This window comes from Phoca vitulina, unplaced genomic scaffold (assembly GCF_004348235.1).
Source record: "Phoca vitulina isolate PV1807 unplaced genomic scaffold, GSC_HSeal_1.0 scaffold59, whole genome shotgun sequence".
Lineage (NCBI taxonomy): Eukaryota > Metazoa > Chordata > Mammalia > Carnivora > Phocidae > Phoca > Phoca vitulina.
Window position 1 is genome coordinate 5318857 of NW_022589762.1, and position 20843 is coordinate 5339699.

General features: G+C 40.0%; 1 protein-coding gene across 4 annotated transcripts in view; it reads left to right on the forward strand.

Annotated features, from left to right (window-relative positions):
* The window catches only part of TIGAR (TP53 induced glycolysis regulatory phosphatase), a 32435-nt gene extending 23847 nt beyond the window's left edge, over window positions 1-8588 (forward strand). For 3 of the 4 annotated variants that reach the window (XM_032390902.1, XM_032390904.1, XM_032390905.1), the window contains 3 exons: window positions 2747-2824; window positions 6422-6532; window positions 7670-8588. In XM_032390902.1, the coding sequence (XP_032246793.1) occupies window positions 2747-2824; window positions 6422-6532; window positions 7670-8101 (621 nt within the window). In that variant the 3' untranslated portion in view covers window positions 8102-8588. The remainder of the gene's footprint in view (window positions 1-2746; window positions 2825-6421; window positions 6533-7669) is intronic. The other variant, XM_032390903.1, reaches the window with a different exon arrangement.
* Window positions 8589-20843: the final 12255 nt, after the last annotated feature.

Here is a 20843-nt window from a genome sequence, read left to right on the forward strand (position 1 = left end):
ACATATCTAATGTATGTGTGTGTATATATCTGACAAATTATCTAGATTTTTTATCTAAATTTTTTATCTAAATTTTTTTCAACTCAGTAATTAGACAAACACCCACTTTAAAATGAGCAAAAGATTTGAATTTGACCAGGCACTTCACAAAAGAAGAGAATATGGAAGGTCAGTAAGGAGATGAAAAGATGCTTAGCAGAAGTGATCTTAATGGAAATGCAAATTAAAACCACAGTAAGATGCTATGACACAAACATTTGCAAATGCAAAAAATTAAAAAGATAAAAGAATGTGGGGGCTCCTGGGTGGCTCAGTTGGTTTAAGTGACTGCCTTAGGCTCAGGTCATGATCCCGGAGTCTCGGGATCCCGGATCGGGATCGAGTCCTGCCGCAGGCTCCCTGCCGGCCCTCCCCCGTCTTGTGCCCTCTCTCTCTCAAATACTTAAATAAAACATCTTTTTTAAAAAAAGATAAAAGAATGTGTAACAACTAGAACTCCTACATTGCTAGTGAGAATGTAAAATGGAGCAACTACTTTGGAAAACAGTGGAAGTTTAACATACAGTAATCATACGATCCAGCAATTTCCATCCTAAGAATTTATCCAAGAGAAATCATGTATGTTTACAGAGAGACTTGTATATAATTTTTTAACACCTTTGTTTATAATAAGCAAAGAATCGGATCGCCTGTGTTCATCAGTAGATGAATGGATAAGTGAACTGTGATACATTCACGCGGTGGAATACAGCTCAACAGCAATGTGGAAAAGTCTCAAAAACATGTTGAAGAAAAGAAGCCAGGCACAAAAGAGTACATAGTGTAGGACTCCATTTATGGGAGACTCTAGAAAAGACAGATCTAATCTTCAGTTACATAAAGCAGATCCGTGGTTGCCAGGGGCCAGGAGTGGGGGGATCAACTAGAAAAGACACAAAGGAATCTTTTAGGATGACAGAATTCTTCCATATCTTGATTTTGGTGGTATTTAGAAAGGTATATATATATTTTAAAACTCTGTGAACTGTACACTTAAGACTAGGTATATTTTTTGTTGTAAATTATACTTCAATAAAATTGGTTTAAAAATGCAGAACAAGTTAATAAACCAAAAATGAGAAACTCAGTGGATGTACTAAGTTATTAAACATGGCCAAAATAATCATTAGCTCATAGGTAAATGTAAGATAGTAACTGAAATGTAGCACAGTGTAATGAACATATTAAAAATATGAGAGTTTAAAAGAAATCAAGAATATGATGAGGTCTGGTGTCTTTCAGAAGGAGGTATTTAAAATGGGAAAGGGGTCAAAGAAGTCATAGTTGATAATTTTACAGAACTGTTGAAAGATAACAGATCTAGAAAGGGTGATAAATCCCAGTCAAGATAAATAAAAAGAAGCCCATATCTACGCTTACAATAACAAAATTGCAAAACTCCAAATAAGGACAAACATCATCCACTAATGGCCAATATTAGACTATCAACAAATTTGTTAGTATCGGTAATAATTTTTTTTTAATGCACTGAGTGATAATAAAGACTAACTTAGAGTTTTATACCCAGCAAAAACATTGTCTAGAATGTAGGTGATATGAAGACATTTTGGACAAACAGTCTATAAAGAAACTTTGAAAGGCTAATGGAAGAAGGAAAATAATGCCAGAAGGGAGGTCTGAGTTTTAGAAAAGATTGGTGAGCAAAGACACTGGTAAAGGTAAATGTAAACAAATATTGATAATACAGAATCATAATGATGACAATGTTTACTTTGTGGGGAGGGGATTAAAAAGGCAGGTTGTGGACTTAAATTATTTCTACAGTTTTGCAAATATAGTGTCTTGTTGATCAAAAATAACCAGGCACACCACGAGAGAAAGGAACATGAACAAAAATGAGCCCAAACAAAAGACAACAGAAACAGCTTTAGGACTTCTTTGATAACTGGTTACCAGACACGGACTTTAAAATAGCTACTGAACGCATAGATTAAAAAATGACACTGAGAATTTCAGCAGAGAACTGGAAATGATGTACAAGAACCAAGCGTGAATTCTCGAACTGAAAATGTAACTGAAATTAAGACTCAGTAGATGGGTTTAACAGCAGTTTAGACACACCTGGATGGAGAATTAATGAACTGGAACCTTTTCTGTAAAGGGCCAGATAGTACATATTTTAAGTTTTATGGGCTGTATGCTCTCTGTCACAACTGTTCAACTCTGCTGTTGTACAGTGAGAGCAGCCACAAACAGTATGTAAGGGGTTGTGTTCTAATAGATCTTCATTTACAACAACAAGCCTCGGTCTGGATTTGGGCTATAGTTTGCTGATCTCTGAACTAGAAGATAGCGCAGAAGGAAATATCCAAATTCGTGTGAAGAGACGAAGGATGAGCAGTACAGAAGAGAGGCAACTTTCATGAAGGAAAATTATTTCTAGTTCTTTTTTTTTTTTTTTAAGATTTTATTTCTTTGAGAGAGAGAGTGAGGGAGAGAGCAAGCACAAGCAGCGGGAGTGGCAGAGGGAAAGGGAGAGGCAGGCTCCCCACTGAGCAGGAAGCCCGACGTGGGGCTCGGATCCCAGGACCCCGGGATCATGACCTGAGCCGAAGGCAGACGCTTAACTGACTGAGCCACCCAGGCGACCCTCTAATTCTTTTTGATTTTACTGTGCTGTATTTTGACATTTTGGCCAGAATGACTGTTTTTATGAGAAAAGAAACCGTTGTCTTTCCATTTTCAGACTGTGCATGGGATTTTGGAGAAGAGCAAAGTTTGCAAAGATTTGACAGTAAAGTATGATTCAAGACTTCGAGAAAGAGTAAGTAGCTTACTTACATATTATTCTTCACCATAAATTATCAGTAAGCCACCTCAGTTGATCTGATGCATTCTTGATAGGGGTGTGGAATCAGCTAATATATGTTAAGAACCTGCTATGTGACCGTGGCTGTTATATACGCTCATACATAGTATCTTACTTAGTTATTAAATTTGTGTGAGGTAGGCATCCTAAATTATAAAAGCAAAGTCTGCTCATAACAACTAGTACAGAAGAGTTGGAGGTAAAAGTGCGAAGTTCTCTTGTCAGCCTCCCCATCCTGCTTCTCAATTTTAAGCTTCAATAGACTTTCTTGTGCCCATTTTATATATCAGAAATGACTCTTGCTGAAATGGCAATTTAGCTAAAGCCACACCTCACTTTCAGATCTGAGATTTGACCCCATGCCTCCTCCTAGAGCAGCAGTTTTTGCTCTTTCATACAGGCCTTTAAGCAGGCTGATGTCCCTGGCAGCCCTGTGATTTCTTCTGTAGCTGGATAGAAATGTCAAATGGCTGGGCATCTCTAAAGAATTGCTTTTCATAACTTGCGGGTGTTCTCTGTTCTCGTCCAAAATATATACTACAACTTCCTCAGAGATACTACTTGGAGAGGCTCGCTCTGTGCCTGGGAACCCAGTTCCAGTGACAGACAAGCATCGTGAGTTCAGCGGAGCACTGAGCGAGGCCTGTCATCTGCAGTAGGGAGAGTGTGATCATTGGCTGCACTGTCTCTTCTCACTCTGCTCTCTTCCTTAGTGGCTTCATCCTCTCCTGTGATTTCAGTTGATGTCCATATATGTATGTTTAGCTGAGAGCTCTTGCCTAAGCTCACGTCTCAAACTACCTACTTTTTATCTCCGTGTGTGCCCCACAGCTCAGTGGAACGCACCACCTTTCCTGTCCCTGGCGCCTGCTTTACCCAGTTGTTCAAACCACACATTTTTGACTTGGACTTGCCTCCCACGTGCACATCCTACCATCATCTTGTCAGGGCTGCTGTTGTGTAGTAGTTCCTGAACCCACTGCTGCCGTCCCACTGCCCTCAGTGTCCTCTGTCTCCTAGCTCACTGGGAACAGCGATCTTCCCGTCTTATGACTGGCGCTTGCTTTTCTCATCTCATCTCCGTGCCGCAGCCAGAGTCGTCTGGAAAACGTGGTTGCTGCGCACCTGTGTAGAACTGTTCCCTGTTTCTGTTTTACCTTCGGGAGGCTGTCCAGACTCCAGCCTGGCCTGTCAGCGTGCCATAGGATATGATCTGTTGCCTCCATCTGCCTCCGTCCTCTTCCTTGTGCTCCGTGCCCGACCTTAATAATATTAGCGAGCATTTGCATGGCACTCCCTACACTCTGGCCCTGCTCCAAGCCCTGCAGGTTTGTTAATCTTCACAACACCCCCATGTTGTGAAGACTTAAAAACCTCATTTTTACAGTTGTAGAAAGCAAGGCACACAGAGGTCAAGTCTGTGCCCAGCATCATAGAGCTAGTATGTGGCACAGCTCAGATTCAAATTGAGGCCATCTGGCCCTGGATTCCATGTTCTGGACCACTGGTGATAGGCCTCTCGCAGATCTTCTCAGAGTTGTCCAAGCATCCTGTGCTCTTTCCTCACTGAACTTCCAAATCTGCCTGGGATACATGCTTTCCACACCTGGCCAACTTCTGTTCACCCCAGGGCTTTGGCCTTCTGCAGCCCTGCAAATGCAGATTAGCCATCTCTGCTGTGTGTGTCTATGTCCGGTAGTTCCTTCCATTACGGCGCTGTTCCCCTACTCTTCTAGGTTAGTACCCCACCACATTGCAGTCTCAGCAAGGGTGGGGAGCTGCGTGTCCCTCCTGGTCTCTTCACCACTCTCACCTCATTGCCTGACATGTTTCAGTGTAGCATTTGGAGTATTTAATGAATGGATGTTTACGTTCTTGAAAAAACAAACCAAGTAATGATTTTTAATGTTCTCCTTTATATTAGAGGTTGTTCCCGTTATAATTGAGGATGTAAGAATTTGAACTTGGGAATTGGAAGAGCACCTGACAACTGTGCATATGGTCTTATAAAAAAAGAACATTTAGTTGTTGGACTTCTGTCTGATGGTGGTGTTAGCATTTTGGGGCATCAGCAGTGTGAAACCATAAATGGTGGTTTATCTCTAAATATTTTATTAAATATTTTATTATGCAAGTAATCTGTTACTATTGTAGGGAATTAAAAGTAAGAACAGTTTGGGGGAAAATATGGTTAAAAATTTCTTCCATGCACAAATACTGTGAACATTTTGGTATGTGTGCTCTTGACTTTTTTTCGTGTTTGTCAGTCTATCTATCTGATTGTGTATGCATTTTTCTAAATGTACCCCTACTATATGTGGTGGGGTTTTTTTTTAAGATTTATTTATTTATTTTAGAGAGAGGGGGCGCGAGCGCAAGTTGGGGAGAGGGAGAGAATCTCAAGCAGACTCCCTACTGAGCAGGGAGCCCGACACATGGGGCTCAGTCTCATGACCCTGAGATCACGACCTGAGCTGAAATCAAGGGTCAGATGCTCAACCGACTAAGCCACGTAGGTGCCCCTATGTGTGTTGTTTTTTAACTAGCTTTTCTTCCTGTGTATTTCAGTGCTAATGAATGCACATGGATATGATCACCTAATTAGTGACTGCATTATTCCAGTATATGGAAGTTGCATAGCTACTACTGGTGGACACCTAGGTTGTGACTAGATTTTCCACTGATATAAATAATGTTAAAATAAACCTCTTTGTAGTTCTTTATACACACCCCTAATACATTTCCTAGAAGTGGAATTTTTGAGGTGTACTTTTTTTTAAAGTCTTTTATACATATTGCTAAATTTCCTTCTAGAAAAGCTGAGCCAGTTTATACTTCCATGAATGATGTAGGAGAAAGTTTTTCCTACATAAACAGTAGCTATTGGTAGTGTCTTTGGTCTTCTAATTTAATAGCTTCTGAAAGGTGTCATTTTAATTTTTACATTGTAGATTTCCTGTGTTTCTTGGTCATTTGTGTTTCTTTTGTGACTTCTGTGTCCTTTGCTATGGCTCAGTCTTTATAAATCTAAAGAGCTAATGAGCTTTGAAAACATACAGATCTGGGTTTGAATTTCAACTCCACTAATTATTGGCTGTGGGAATACAGGCCAGTTGCTTAACCTCTCTGAAACTCAGCTTTCCCATTTATAAATATGGAGCTGAAAATACCCATCTCATAGTGCTCTTGTTAGGATCAAATGAGATAGTACGTGTGGATGTGAGGTGGCTGACTTGGTGCACTTCATATGTTGGTCTCTGGCCTTGGAGTCCATGCAAGTCTCTGTATTTTTCCAGTAAAGCCCCACTGTCTACTTGGTGTGTTGTTCCATACAACCCATTTGGGCAGTGTACAATTCAAGGTGTCAACTGTATTTTCTAGGGTTTGCAGCCTCTACTGAGTATGTTCTCATTATCAGTTTAAAAGATATAATAAAGTGGAAGGAAACCAGGCTTCTTGCCAGAATGATTGTTCCAAGTTTGCCGCAAGCAGGTACTTAATGGATGTATCGCAGATTCATTTGAGGCACTTTTGTCTATTGGACCATTGCAGAAATACGGGGTCGCAGAAGGCAGGGCCCTAAGTGAGCTAAGGGCAATGGCCAAAGCAGCTGGGGAAGAATGCCCTATGTTCACACCACCCGGAGGAGAGACCTTAGACCAGGTACATAGCCCTGGGGCGAGTTCCCACGTGGATGATCTTGCCAACGTCAAAGTAGCTAAAATTGGGTTTCTTTTGTAAATGAGATGTCTCTAAATCTTAGCTAAGCAGTTTGAAAGTTGTTTGGTTTATAAAACAACTCTGCGCAGTGTGTTTGTTTTCCCTTTTTATTTTGTTATTATTTATTTATTTATTTATTTATTTAAAGATTTTATTTATTTATTTGACAGAGAGAGACACAGCGAGAGAGGGAACACAAGCAGGGGGAGTGGGAGAGGGAGAAGCAGGCTCCCGGCGGAGCAGGGAGCCCGATGCGGGGCTCGATCCCAGGACCCTGGGATCATGACCTGAGCCGAAGGCAGACGCCTAATGACTGAGCCACCCAGGCGCCCTGTTTTTCCTTTTTAAGCTGTCTTCCTTATTTACTGTTACGTCGACAGTCATTGCCAGCACTGGGTGTAAAGGACGTATGTTATCGGGTGATACTTGAAGGAGAGTCTCGGAGTCTGCAGCGGTACCCACAGCAGTGGTAGTAGTAGGCAGGAGAGCAGTGCGCTGCTGTTCAAGGACAGTGGTAGGCAGAACACTCGAGGCGAAATAACTCAACACTCGCAATCTTCAAGCCTCTCCTCCTGCGTCTTTAGCTCTGTAAGTGACCCCATCACCGTGCTTGCCTGTCTTTGGAGTGTTCTGCTTTTGAATTGCATTATTGGGGATTTTTTTCCCCTGTTTGTTATTTTCATAATTTTCTTGGAAAGACTTTTTATTAGTTTAGTAAAGGCAAGATTTTGTGTCCTTGTTGGTGGTTGCCCTAACCTAACTGATGTGCTCTAGATGTCGTTACCTAGTTAACACTTTTAGGGGCTCCTTTTTCCCTTGTAAATCGCCCTAACTAGATTGTAAGTGCTTTGAAGTAAGGAATTAGAAATTGTATCTTACTCTTCTTTGTGCCCCAGTGTGCTTCCATCATTCCAGAAGTATGGTAGGCATTTACTACTGATCGAATGAGTGGAAACAGAATTTCATCTGCTTATGTAATACTTTATGTTGACATATTAGAAAAATCCAGTCAGTTGTGTTTTATGTTTATGTTTTAAGACAATCATTAATGCCACTTTATTTTAATTTCTTTTCTTGTAGGTGAAAATGCGTGGAAAAGACTTTTTCGATATTCTTTGTCAACTGATCCTGCAAGAAGCAGGTCAGAATGAACAGTTTTCCCAAGGAGCTCCAAGCAACTGTCTGGAAACTTCTCTGGCAGAGATATTTCCTTTAGGAAAACCCTGTGCCTCTGAATCTAATGCAGACAGTGGCGCACCAGGATTAGTCGCCAGTGTCTTAGTTGTGAGTCATGGTGCTTACATGAAAAGCCTGTTTAATTATTTTCTGACTGACCTTAAGTGTTCCTTACCCTCAACTCTGAACAAATCCGAATTTATGTCAGTCAGTCCCAACACAGGGATTAGTCTCTTTATTGTAAACTTTGAGAATGGAAGAGAAGTGAAGCCAACAATTCAGTGTGTTTGTATGTACCTACAGGATCATCTGAATGGAGGGACTGAAACTCGCTAAAATTTAAATCTACATCAAAATTTTGAACTTCTGAGGGAGTGCCTTTGGCTTTATTTGTTTCCATCCTCTGCTAGCGCTGATTTGGAAACAGTTAAAAAGCTATTACAGCAGGTTATAAAGCTTGAATGGAATCGTGGCCACAGAGAACACTAATGGAAACCATTTAGGATTGACTTACTTTGTCTTGAGTACAGTTGACTTTTTCCAAAGTAATTTGCTCACCCTGTTCAGTTACATCTCTGGATTGTAAATGAATCAAGGAATTCAGTATTGCAAATTGAGGGATTCATGACCTTGTAACTACGTTTTTTTTTTTTCATTTTCTTTGTTATTCTTCTTTAACATCTGAAAAATCTAGCCTATTTTATTGGCTCTTGGGTAAGATACTGTATGTTTTTTACTGTATCGTCCAGTGCTTAAAAGAAGGAACTATTGGGCGCCTGGGTGGCTCAGTCGTTAAGCGTCTGCCTTCGGCTCAGGTCATGATCCCAGGGTCCTGGGATCGAGTCCCACATCGGGCTCCCTGCTCGGCGGGAAGCCTGCTTCTCCCTCTCCCACTCCCCCTGCTTGTGTTCCTGCTCTCGCTATGTCGCTCTCTGTCAAAAAAAATAAATAAAATCTTTAAAAAAAAAAAAAAAAAAAGAAGGAACTATTTATAATTCCCATTGCATATTTATAGTGAGAACATACTGTATTTTAAAAGTCCTTTAAATTAAAAATTCTTAACCATCCTCAGTTTTATATAAAGCAAAATGACACTAAAATTTTTAATATAGAAATCAACTGTTAGAATTTTTTACTATAGAGGGTTTGAAATGTGGATGAATGGAGATTATGGTTGCAGGTTGGTCTGGTGAGGAAGAATGGAAAAAGCATCATTTGACTAAGAAACATTGAAGAAGGAATCTCTGCGCAGAAGAAGACAAAAGAGCATCTCTTTCTCATCTAACTAATAGGCTGAAGAATTTAGTTTGGAGAAGGCTCTAATGAGAGTAAATGGTTACTAGTGTACTACACAGTAACCTCAGAAGGAAGGGGGATGCTTCCTTGGAAAGAATGTTGCTCCAGTAACCCCAACTGTGGGGTTTTGTGGAAGGTACAGTTGCCTCTTTTTTCCAGCAGATGGCACTGGAGCAAAGGGATTTTGGTTAACTGAATTTTGTACACAAGATTGGCCCCTCAAAAAATCCTCACCGAAATGAAAGTGTTTTCCATGTGGTTTGCTTTTAAGTTATCGTGCTGGTGAATGCTGAGTCTCACCTTACAAGAGTGTTAATACTAAAGTTTGTCAGTTAAGGCCAAAATCACGTGTAGTCCAAATTTACCGTGGACAGCTTGTAAGTCCTACGTAACGTTCAGTGTTAGCAGTGTTCTCAGTGGGTCCATCCGTGCCCCTCTCCTGTCAGCGTTGGAAGAGAGCTCGTGGTTGAGCACTAGAGGGAGGGCTCTGCAAGAGAGAACCTGAAAAGGGAAGCGAAAAGGACGAATAATAATTAATGTAATAAATGTCTGCATTCTCACCATCCAGAAGTAATAACTTCCTCGCTTTCTTTTTGTTTTATCTTATTTTGTTATTATTATTATTTTAACGAAATAACACACTGAGATGTAAGTGAAGTTCCTTTAACCAGTCCCCGCAGTGCCGTGCCCTCTTGTACTCCGCAGAGGCCACCACCGCGGTGCGTCTGTGCGTACATTCATCTGTTCCTGACCGTTTACCTAGGATCCTAAGGAAACGGTATTGCTTCAGTGTTTTTTCAAATGTACATAAATATCATCAATCTGTATTCTGTATTTTCAATTACTATATCATGGGGTTCTATCTATGTTGCTATGTATGGATGTATTTACTATCACTGTATTCTATTAAATAAATGTGGCACATTTTGTTCATTTGGTCTCCTGTAGTGGACATTAGGGTATATTCAGTATTTTCTTTCAGGGAACAGCCTTCTGCATCTCTCTTCGTACTGTGGCATAAAAAATGCGCATCTCCAGTTTGACAAGAGTCAAATGAGTTTTCAAAGTTGCCGGCCTGGTTTTCAGTCTCACTGGCAATTTTCGAAAGTTCCTATTTTTTACATTTCTGTCAACACTTGATGCTGTCTGATGAGATTCTGCGAATCCAATGAGTGAAAAGTATAATGTCATTGTTTTGACGAGTTTGTACGTGATTCCTAACGAGTCTGGGCATTTTTCTCATGTGTATTGACAGGATCCCCTCACTGGTGAATCACTGGTCTATGCTCTTTGCCTGGTTTTCTGTTGGACTCTTTGGCTTTTTCTTAGTGAGTTGCAGAGGTAACATTGCAAATATCTTCCAGTTTACTTGCCTTTTACATGACGTTTATTAAGCATTTTTTTCATATAAGTGTTTTTCATTATTATGTCAGATCATTGTGTCGTGTCCATTATCGTATCCTACTAGGAGGTCATATAATGGCTTCCTGCTTTCTTATATTTTTAAAGGATTTTTTGAATGCTAGATCTTTAGATTATCTGGAGATTATTTTTGTATGGTATATGGTAAGAATTCAGTTTTATATATATATTTTTCCTTGTGGTAAAAAAGTTACCCCAACATCATTATTATATTTGCTGGAGTCGGTGGGCTTAGTTCTGTTTTAGTGAGCTATGTATTCCCATAACAGTATCATACTTAGTTACTGTAGCTTTGTAACTGGATATCCTATAGGGTACATAACTCATCTTGTTTCATTTTCTTTTTTCTTTTTTTTTTTTAATTGAAGTATAATAGTGTTTTATTTGTTTCAGGTGTACAATATAATGATTCAACAGTTCTATACATTACTCAGTGTTCATCATGATAAGTGTACTCATAATCCCCTTCACCTATTTCCCCTATCCCCCCACCCACCTCCCGTCTGGTAACCATCTGTTTTCTATACTTCAGAGTCTGTTTTTTTGTTTGTCTCTTTTTTCTTTGTTCATTTGTTTTGTTTCTTAAATTTCACATATGAGTGAAGTCATATGGTATTTGTCTTTGTCTGATTTAGTTCACTTAGCATTATACCCTCTAGGTCCATCCATGTTGTTGCAAATGGCAAGATCTCTTTTTTATGGCTGAGTAATATTCCATTGTATATATATACATCATCTTCTTTATTCATTAATCTGTTGATGGACACTTGGGTTGCTTCCATGTCTTGGCTATTGGAAGTAATAACTGCAGTAAACATAAGGGTGTATTTATCTTTTTGAATTAGTGTTTTCATATTCCTTGGCTAAATACCCAGTAGTGGGATTACTGGATCATATGTTAATTCTTTTTCATTTTTTGAGGAAGCTCCATACTGTTTTCCACAGTGACTGCACCAGTTTGCATCCCCACCAACAGTTCCTCCACAGAGGTTCCTTTTTCTCTATATCCTCACCAACACTTGTCATTTTGTTTTTTTTATTTTAGCCATTCTGACAGATGTGATACCTCATTGTGATTTCGATTTGTGTTTTCCAAATGATTAGCGATGCTGAGCATCTTTTCATGTCTGTTGGCTGTTTGTCTGTCTATTCAGGTTTTCTGCCCAATTTTTAATTGGATTATTTATTTTTTTTGGTGTTGGGTTGTATTAAGTTCTTTATATATCTTGGATATTCACCCCTTATCAGATATATCATTTGCAGATACCTTATCCCACTCGGTAGGTTGCTTTGTCGTTCTGTTGATGGTTTCTTTGCTGTGTAAAAACTTTTTATTTTGCTATCATCCCGTAGTTTAATTTTGCTTTTGTTTCTCTTGCCTGAGGAGACGTATCTAGAAAAATGTTTCTATGGCTGATGTCAAAGAAATTACTGCCTATGTTTTCTTCTAGGAGTTTTATGGCTTCAGGTCTCACTTGTGGTCTTCAATGAATTTTGGGTTTGTTTCTGTGTGTGGTGTAAGAAAGCAGTCCAGTTTCCTTCCTTTGCATGTAGCTGTGCAGTTTTCCCGACACCATTTGTTGAAGACACTGTCTTTTTCCCGTGGCATGTTCTTGCCTCCTTTGTTGTAGATTAATTGACCATATATATGTGTGTGTGGGTTGATTTTTGGACTCTGTTCTGTTGTATTGATCTCTGTGGCTACTTTTGTGCCATTTTTGTTTCATTTTTATAGTTGTCCTAGCTAATTCTGTGCTCCTTTATTCTTCCATGTACATTTTAGAATCCGTTTCCAGAAAAATTCAGTTGCAAGTTTATTTGGAATCCCATGCATTTGTTAATTTATCTGGTCACTCAATACATACTTTCCAAGCATGGCATCCATGTGTCAGGCTACTATTAACTATTAGAACTATTATAAGAGCTGCAAATATATAGCAGTGAACAGAAAAATAGACCAAGTCTCCATCCTCGTGGAACCTGTAGTCTGTCTAGGAAGACAAATAAATAGGTAACATGTCAGAATGTGGTCAGTGGGAGAGAGAAACAGAGGAAGGTAAGGGGAATCGAGACGGAAGGGAGGATGCTGCCTTATTTAGGTAAGTACAAGAGGGCTTTCTAAGGTGTTCTCAGAAGGGTGGGGGTGAGCTCTGCTGATCTCTTAGAGAAGAGCAACCCAGGCTGGGAGTAGAGAGAATGCCCTGAGGAGGGATCTTGTTTCGCATTTTTGACCTGCAATGGGAGTTGGGAGAATGGTAGCAGAGGAGGGCTAAGGGGATGGGGAGGTGGGGTGGCCCTGAGGCCTACGCTAAGGATTATGGAGAGCGTTTGCTGATTGATCATTGTCTGATGGGAACAGTCAGTGACCCAGGAAAGGTTTGTTGTCAGAAGACCTGTGTGCAAGTTCTAGGCCTGGCTCATAGTATTTTTGTGGCTCAACAGTTCTCTTAATACGCCTGAGCTGCTGCTTGCTCACACTAAATGGAGAATAGTTCTAGTAATGTGTGTGTGTGTGTGTGTGTGTGTGTGTGTGTGTGTTTTGCTAACCTTTTGGCTTTGATAGGTCAAACCTACAGAAAAGTGGCAAGAATAATACAAGGGCTGCCTGTATACCCTTTACCAAGAGTCCCCACTTGCTTACTTTTTGCCAAATTTGCTTTGTCATTCACTCTGTGTGTGTGTGTGTGTGTATGTGTGTGTGTTTGTGTGTGTGTTTTACCCCTGAATCCTGAGAGTAAGGTGGAGATGTCATGCTCTTTGTGTGTTTCCTAAGAGCAAAGATGTTCTCATATAAAGCCATAGAATAAATACCAAAATCAAGGGATTTGATATTGATATAATCTATTATCTAATCCACAGACCATATCTAAATGTTTCCAGTTATTCCATTGATGTTCCTTAAGGCTCATTTTCCCCCAGTCCAGCATCTAGCCTAGGATCACGTGCTGCATTTAGCTCTCAGGTCTCTTTCTTCTCCTCTGATGTGGAATCATTTCTTAGCCTCTCTGTCTTTCTTGACCTTGTTATTTAAAAATATATGTATGTCTGTATGTATTTATTGCTTTTTCCTGATACTTCTCATTATCATTAGATTCGGGTTATGCTTTTGGTCCGAATTACCCTAGAAAGGATGTGTCCTTTGTGAGTCTCATCAGGAAGTCCATGATGTATCTCCAAGTCTGTCTGCCACAAAGTTGCTATTTATGTGGTTCCTGTTGAGTTTCCGCCCTCTCTTTTAGTCTCCATTGATTTGTTTCTGTATTTATTAGTTGGTATTTTACAGTAAGAAAGAACTTTCCCTTCTTCCCTACCTATTTATTTATAGCACTATGAACTCAGGGGTATTCAGTGACTCAGAATCCAGTACTATTGTTATTTTGCGCTCAGATTGTCCCAAATTTGTCCTGTGGGGGCCCTTTCAAGATGCTTCTTGTGTTCTGTTGATATATTCCCATCATTCTTTAAGTACTGCTTTACTTTCTGGCAGAACAAGATGCTCCTGATGCAGATTAATCTTTTTTTTTTTATAGTTTTTTTTATGTTATGTTAATCACCATACATTACATCATTAGTTTTTGATGTAGTGTTCCATGATTCATTGTTTGTGCATAACACCCAGTGCTCCATGCAGAACGTGCCCTCTTTAATACCCATCACCAGGCTAACCCATCCTCCCACCCCCCTCCCCTCTAGAACCCTCAGTTTGTTTCTCAGATTCCATAGTCTCTCATGGTTTGTCTCCCACTCTGATTTCCCCCCCCCTTCATTCTTCCCTTCCTGCTTTTTTCTTTTTCTTCTTTTTTTTTTTTTTTTAACATATAATGTATTATTTGTTTCAGAGGTACAGGTCTGTGATTCAACAGTCTTACACAATTCACAGCACTCACCATAGCATATACCCTCCCCAATGTCTATCACCCAGCCACTGCATCCCTCCCACCCCCCACCACTCCAGCAACCCTCAGTTTGTTTCCTGAGATTAAGAATTCCTCATATCAGTGAGGTTATATGATAACCGACACAAATTAATCTTTTCCAGCCCCAGTCCTGGGAATCCGATTTTTTCTCCAAAAGCCCTCCTTCCTTTTAGTGGAAATGGCATTTAGACACCAAGATCTGGATGCCAGGTATGCTCATTACTAATCTCGGTCTTCCTTGTTCGTTTGTTTTAAGATTTTATTTATTTGTCAGAGAGCACAAGCGGGGGGGAGCGGCAGGCAGAGGGAGAAGCAGACTCCCCGCTGAGCAGGGAGCCCGATGCGGGGCTCGATCCCAGGACCCCAGGATCATGACCTGAGGCGAAGGCAGATGCTCAACCAACTGAGCCACACAGGCATCCCTCGGTCTTCCTTGTTATTACTGCATTAAATTCCAGTGTGTGACTATACAACAGTCTATTCTGTTTTTGAGCACATTTCCAGCTTGGGGGCTATTATGAAAATGCTGCTAGGAATACTTTTTCTTACAAGTCTTTTGTGGACATATATTTTCATTCCTCTTGGATAACCACCTAGGAGTGCAGTTGCTGGGTAAGAGAGTAGTTATGGACGTGTGCTTAGTCAATGAAAAATTTGTCTGACCTTTCTCCAGGGTGTTCGTATCCTTTTATGCCCACCAATGAAGTATGGGAGCTCTGGGTGATTCACATTCTCACCAATTTGATATCCTCAGTCTTGTTTTAGCCATGGTGCTGGATATGCAGTAGTATCTTGCCGAGGTCGTAATTTTTCACTTTCTTTTTCACTAATGCTATGGAGCACTTTATCACATGCATATTGTCTATTTATGTAGCTTCCTTTGCAAAATGTCTTTTTTTTTTATTGTGTTTGTCCTCTTATTTTTGAGTTTGAACTTTTCATGTATTATGGAGATACAAGTTCTTTGTCAGCTATCTGTGTGCATGTGTAAGCACATACACACTTGTATGTATTCATAATATTCCAGTGTTTATATTTGTCAGATAATATGACTTTTCTAAATGGTGTTTTTTATGAATAGTTGTTAATTTTCATAAGACTGATTCACCATTTTATGTGTTTTATGGTTATTGCTTCCTGTATTCTAAGAAATCTCTGCCTAACCCTGAATTATGGAGATCTTTTGTTTTTGTTTTTTTTTTTTAGAAGTTTTATAGTTTTACCTTTTACATTCTGGTCTCTGTTCTATCTGGAATTAATTTTTGTGTAAGGGGTTGAGGGTCATGGTTTTTCACACGAATATCCAGTTATTCCATCAGGATTGGAGAAGACTTTCCTTTCTCTGTGAATCGCTTTGGTTCCTTTGCCAAAAATCAGTTGACCATGTAATGTGGGTCTATTTTTGGCTTTCCTATTTTCGTTTTCTTTGGCTGTTGCAAGTTCTTTGTATTTCCATATACATTTTTAGAAAAGGTTTTAGATTTACAGAAAAGTTGAGAAGGTAGTACCAAGAGTTTCCATATACCCTATGCTCAGTTTCCTGTTATTGATATCATTCATTTTCATAGTGCATTTGTAATGAATCACTATCAATGCATTATTATTAACTAAAGTACATTGTTTATTCAGATTTCCTTAGTTTTTACCTAATATCATTTTCTGTTCCAGAATTCCCAATCCCATTTTTACCACATTACATTTAGTTGTTATGTCTCCTCAGGCCCCTCTTAGCTGTGACAGTTTATCAGACTTTGGTTTTTGATCACCTTGGTAGTTTTAAGGGACACTGGTTGGATGTTTTGCTGGATCCCTCTCTGTGGGAATTTGATGTTTTTCTCCTGAGTAGAGTTGGGTTATAATTTTTTGAGAGAAGAACACAGGCAAAGTACCATTTTTATCACATAGCAAGAGTACATACTATGAACATGACTTATTTCATTTGATTATTGATGTTGATTTTGATGTTGACCTTGATCACCTGTCTGAGCTAGTGTTTGTGAGGTTTCTCCATGGTCAAGTTACCCTTTTTTCCCCTTTTCTGTACTGTGCCCTTTGGGAGAAAGTCAGTGTGCACAGTGGGGGTTTATGTTCCCCTCCTTGAGGACAGAATATCCACATAAATTTTTTGGAATTCTGCCTGAGAGATTGGACTCTTCTCCCTCATTTATTTATTTATTCAATCACTGATTTTTTTTCTGTAAGATTTTGGATTTTTGAGTTGAGACTGTTTATTGGCTCCATATATGATCTATCTTGATGGACATTTCATATGTACCTGGGCCTGGAAAGAGTACTGTTCTATAGTTGTTGGGTTTAGTGTCCTAAAAATGTAAATTGTATGAAGTTCATTAATAGTGTTGCTCAGATATTTCTATCCTTACTGATTTCTTTTTTTTTTTAAATATTTTATTTATTTATTTGACAGAGAGCAAGAGAGCACAAGCAGGGGAAGCAGCAGAGGGAGAAGGAGAAGCGGGGCTCAATCCCAGGGCAGATGCTTAACTGACTGAGCCACCCAGGTGTCCCTATCCTTACTGATTTCTTTGCCTCCTTGCTTACTCAGTCCCTGAGAGGCTGTTCACATTTCCAGCTATGATTGTACTTGTCTGTTTCCCTCTTCAGTTTTGTTAGTTTTGCTTTCTGTGTCTTCTTACTCTGTTTTTAGAGACCTAAACATTTGATTTTTATATCTTCCTTATGAATTGGCCCTTTTGTCATTGTAAAATGTAAAAATGGCTTCTTTTACATATGGCAGTATTCCTTAACTTGAAGTCTATTTTATATGCTATTAATGTAGCAAGCATGTATTTCGTATGCTTACTTCTTTTTACCATATATATCTGTATGGACTGAACCGTGCCCTCTTCCCTCCTCCCCAAATTCGTACGTTGAAGCCCTAGTCCCAACTAACTCAGAATGTGAGTGTATTTGGAGATAGGGCCTTTAAAAGAGGCAGGTAAGTTAAAATGAGGCCAATAGGATGGGCCCTAATCCAGTCTGACTGGAGTCCTTAAATGAAGAGGAAATGTGAACACACTGAGAGACACTAAGAGATGCCTGTTCACAGAGAGAGGACCATGTGCAGACAAGCAAGAAGTCAGCCATCTCTAGGCCAAAGTGAGAGGCCCTGCTGGCATCTTGGTTTTGGACTTCTGGACTCCAGAACTCCGAGAAAATAAATTTTTGTTGTTTAAACCACCCCAATCTGGTAATTTGTTATGTCAGCCCTAGCAAACTCCTACGGTACCTTTCCATCCATTTCTTACAAGTGCATCTCTTATAGACAACATATGGTTGGATATTTCTATTTAATCCAGTCTAACCACTGCTGCCTTTGGTTGTAGTGTTTCATTTATATATGGTATAATTATTGATATGATTGGATTTAGTCTGTCATGGTTCTGTTGGTCCCATCTGATTTTTGTTCTACTGTTCTTCCTTTTCTACCTTGAGTATTATTTTTCAGTAATCACTTTTAATATTTCTGTTGGCTTTTGCCAATACTTGTTTGCACTCCCTGCTCATCTCCCAGTTCTGTAGCAGCAGGTCCTTGTAGGGTCTTGCTGAATGTTTCCCTATGCATGAGCAGCCCAGCCCTTGGCCAGAGACCTGCAGCGAATGCGCCTGCAGACTGTGACACGTCCCCTCTGCGTAGCTCTCCTTCCAACCACCCCGCCCTGCTGCGAAGTCCAGCTGCTTTCTCAGAGCCCCTGCCTGGGTTCCATCTCCTACGTGTTCTGAGGACAGAGAGAGATGATCATGGGGACTTGTTGCTTTTCTCCCAAAGATTGTAGTCTGAGGGGCGCCTGGGTGGCTCAGTTGGTTGAGCGACTGCCTTCGGCTCAGGTCATGATCCTGGAGTCTCTGGATCGAGTCCCGCATCGGGCTCCTTGCTTGGCGGTGACCCTCTGACCCTCCCCCCTCTCATGTGCTCTCTCTCTCTCTCATTCTCTCTCTCTCAAATAAATAAATAAAATCTTTAAAAAAAAAAAAAAAAAGATTGTAGTCTGAAAACAGTTGCCTCATATGTATGTTTTATAGCTGTTTGGCCAGGACAGCATGTCTGGTACCAGTTACTGTCTCGTGGATGGAAGTGGAAGCTACGTTAGGCATTAGGTTAGTTAAGATGTGTACAAGTTCTGTATAAACAGTAAGTATCTATACAAATATGTGTAAGGGGTGTGATGCCATCTTTATCATGCCAGGATTTATAATTCTATGGACAAGATAAAGATTGGGCTTTAAATACTGGGCATACTGCCTATGGTTAGACCTCTGAAGCTTCTAGCAGCCAGATTATCTAATGTATCATAAAAGTGGTATGTACACATTTTTCTTTTCTTTTCTTTTTCTGACAGAGACACAGCGAGAGAGGGAACATAATCAGGGGGAGTGGGAGAGGGAGAAGCAGGCTTCCTGCCGAGCAGGGAGCCTGATGTGGGGCTCAATCCCAGGACCTTGGGATCATGACCCGAGTCGAAGGCAGATGCCCAACCGACTGAGACACCCAGGTGCCCCCTTTTTTTTTTCCACTCACCTTCTCCCATCCTCACCCCACTAACTGTGTTGTGTCAAAAGTTTTAAATTTTCCTCTCCTTAGGGAGAACTGTCATGGACAGAAAAAAGAACTCTTCCAAGCCTGTGGAGGGCCAATGTCTATAGGACATCTTTTCTCTCCAGTGTTTAATTCTCCCTCTATAATGGAATGAAGACCTATTTACTCCAATATGGTTATTTTGGTACTGTTCCATTCCTATGGGTTATCAGATTTTAAAGTCCTTTGGGCCAGAAATAAAACAGAACCACTTATCCCTTCTGCCTTCAGAAATACTACGGAGGGATGAGCCTTGTAAGCAGAGGCAATGTTAACAACAAAAACAGAAAGGAGAGAACTTTTAAAGCAATAATCTGCCTTTGATAAGTCTTGTTTTATGTGATTAAAGAAATAAGACATTTGACCTCTAGTCCTGTATCTATCCTGATTCCTGTCCCTCACCCTTCTCTGTCGTACGGAGGACTTTGGTACTCAGACTCTTGGACGCAATCAAAAGACAGTCTGGGTTGTCAGAACGTCATTGGAACACCGAAGTAGTGAACACTGCACTAAATTCTTTTACGTTTGTTTGTTATGGGAAGAGGCTACTGTCAGGCAGTGAAAAACTAACTAGTCTTGAGCAGATGTAAATTTGAATACAAATGTGTATTTGTATTGTGATGGAAAGGTGTCATCAGGTGTCATCGGCATCTTTGCTTCCTGTGTTTGGGAGTTGCTCAGGTAGAGATTAAAGAAGGAATTCTGGAGGCACCAGCTTGAGAGAGAAGACGTAGGTTCATTATCTTGGGGTCCTGCTACAAAGTCTCACAGGCAGAAACACTGTGTCTGTGTCAAGAACATCCTAAGCGGTTCACTGGGATATTGACAGGGTTACTTCTGTGGGTGTTTTCCAGATACAAAATTCTCTCCTTAAAGAAAACACTTTTGAGCTGCAGTGATCGGAAATTCAGTACTGATAAAAAATCTTCCTTGTTTTCAGTCGTTCTGTCTGGATTAATCAAAATTGCTGAGTCCATTTATGAATGGCAGACTATTTTAAAATTCTGATGCTCTTTTTCAATTCAATAATGCTGTCTCTGGATTTTCACAATTCTGCCTTCCCATAATCCCTGTCGTTATCATATCTGACATGCTTTCATGTAACACAGAAAGGAAAAGCTAAGAGAAGCTGAGATAAATTTTATTTTTCTTTTAAACAGAAGGAAGAAAAAAAGTGGGGTTACACTTTTATAAATATCTATAAATACTGAGCGATAAGCAAATTTTCCAAATAAATAAATAAATATTGCCACATGCTAAGGAACGTAGGAAATTGTGGGGACTACTCTGGCTCCACCAAAGGAAGAGCCCCTAATAAACGGTATTGCGTTTATAAGATTACAACCAGTTTTCTGCCAAAGTCCTTTTGGGATTTTACATCTAGTTATCAGTATGGGAGCTTCCAAAAGCTTTTAAACAGTATAATATCTCCAACAGGAAATGAAAACTGCAGAGAAAATATTTGCCATGCACTGCTATATAGTTGTATACATAGTTTTAGTGTTTCAGAATAGGAACCAGACCTTAAAACCATCAGGTGAAAACAGTTGTCCAATGTTTCATAAGTAAAAACGGATCGGTTTCTAAGGCTGGGGGCATGATGGCAGTGGGAAAAAACAAGGTGATGCGAAGAAGCTGTTGTTGAAATCTACTTTGCTTGCTAGCATTCTGCTCTGTGGGCGGCCATCTAAATAGAGGTAGGAACATGGGACCCCCTCATAGAAAGACTCCAAGTCAGGTGGTAAGGCTAGGTAGAGGGAGGCTGAGCATCAGGCCCACCTGGCTGGTGCTCAGCTGTTTGGTAAGTGAGGTTTGGTTTTCTTGGGACCAAAAACTGTCTTCAGTAATG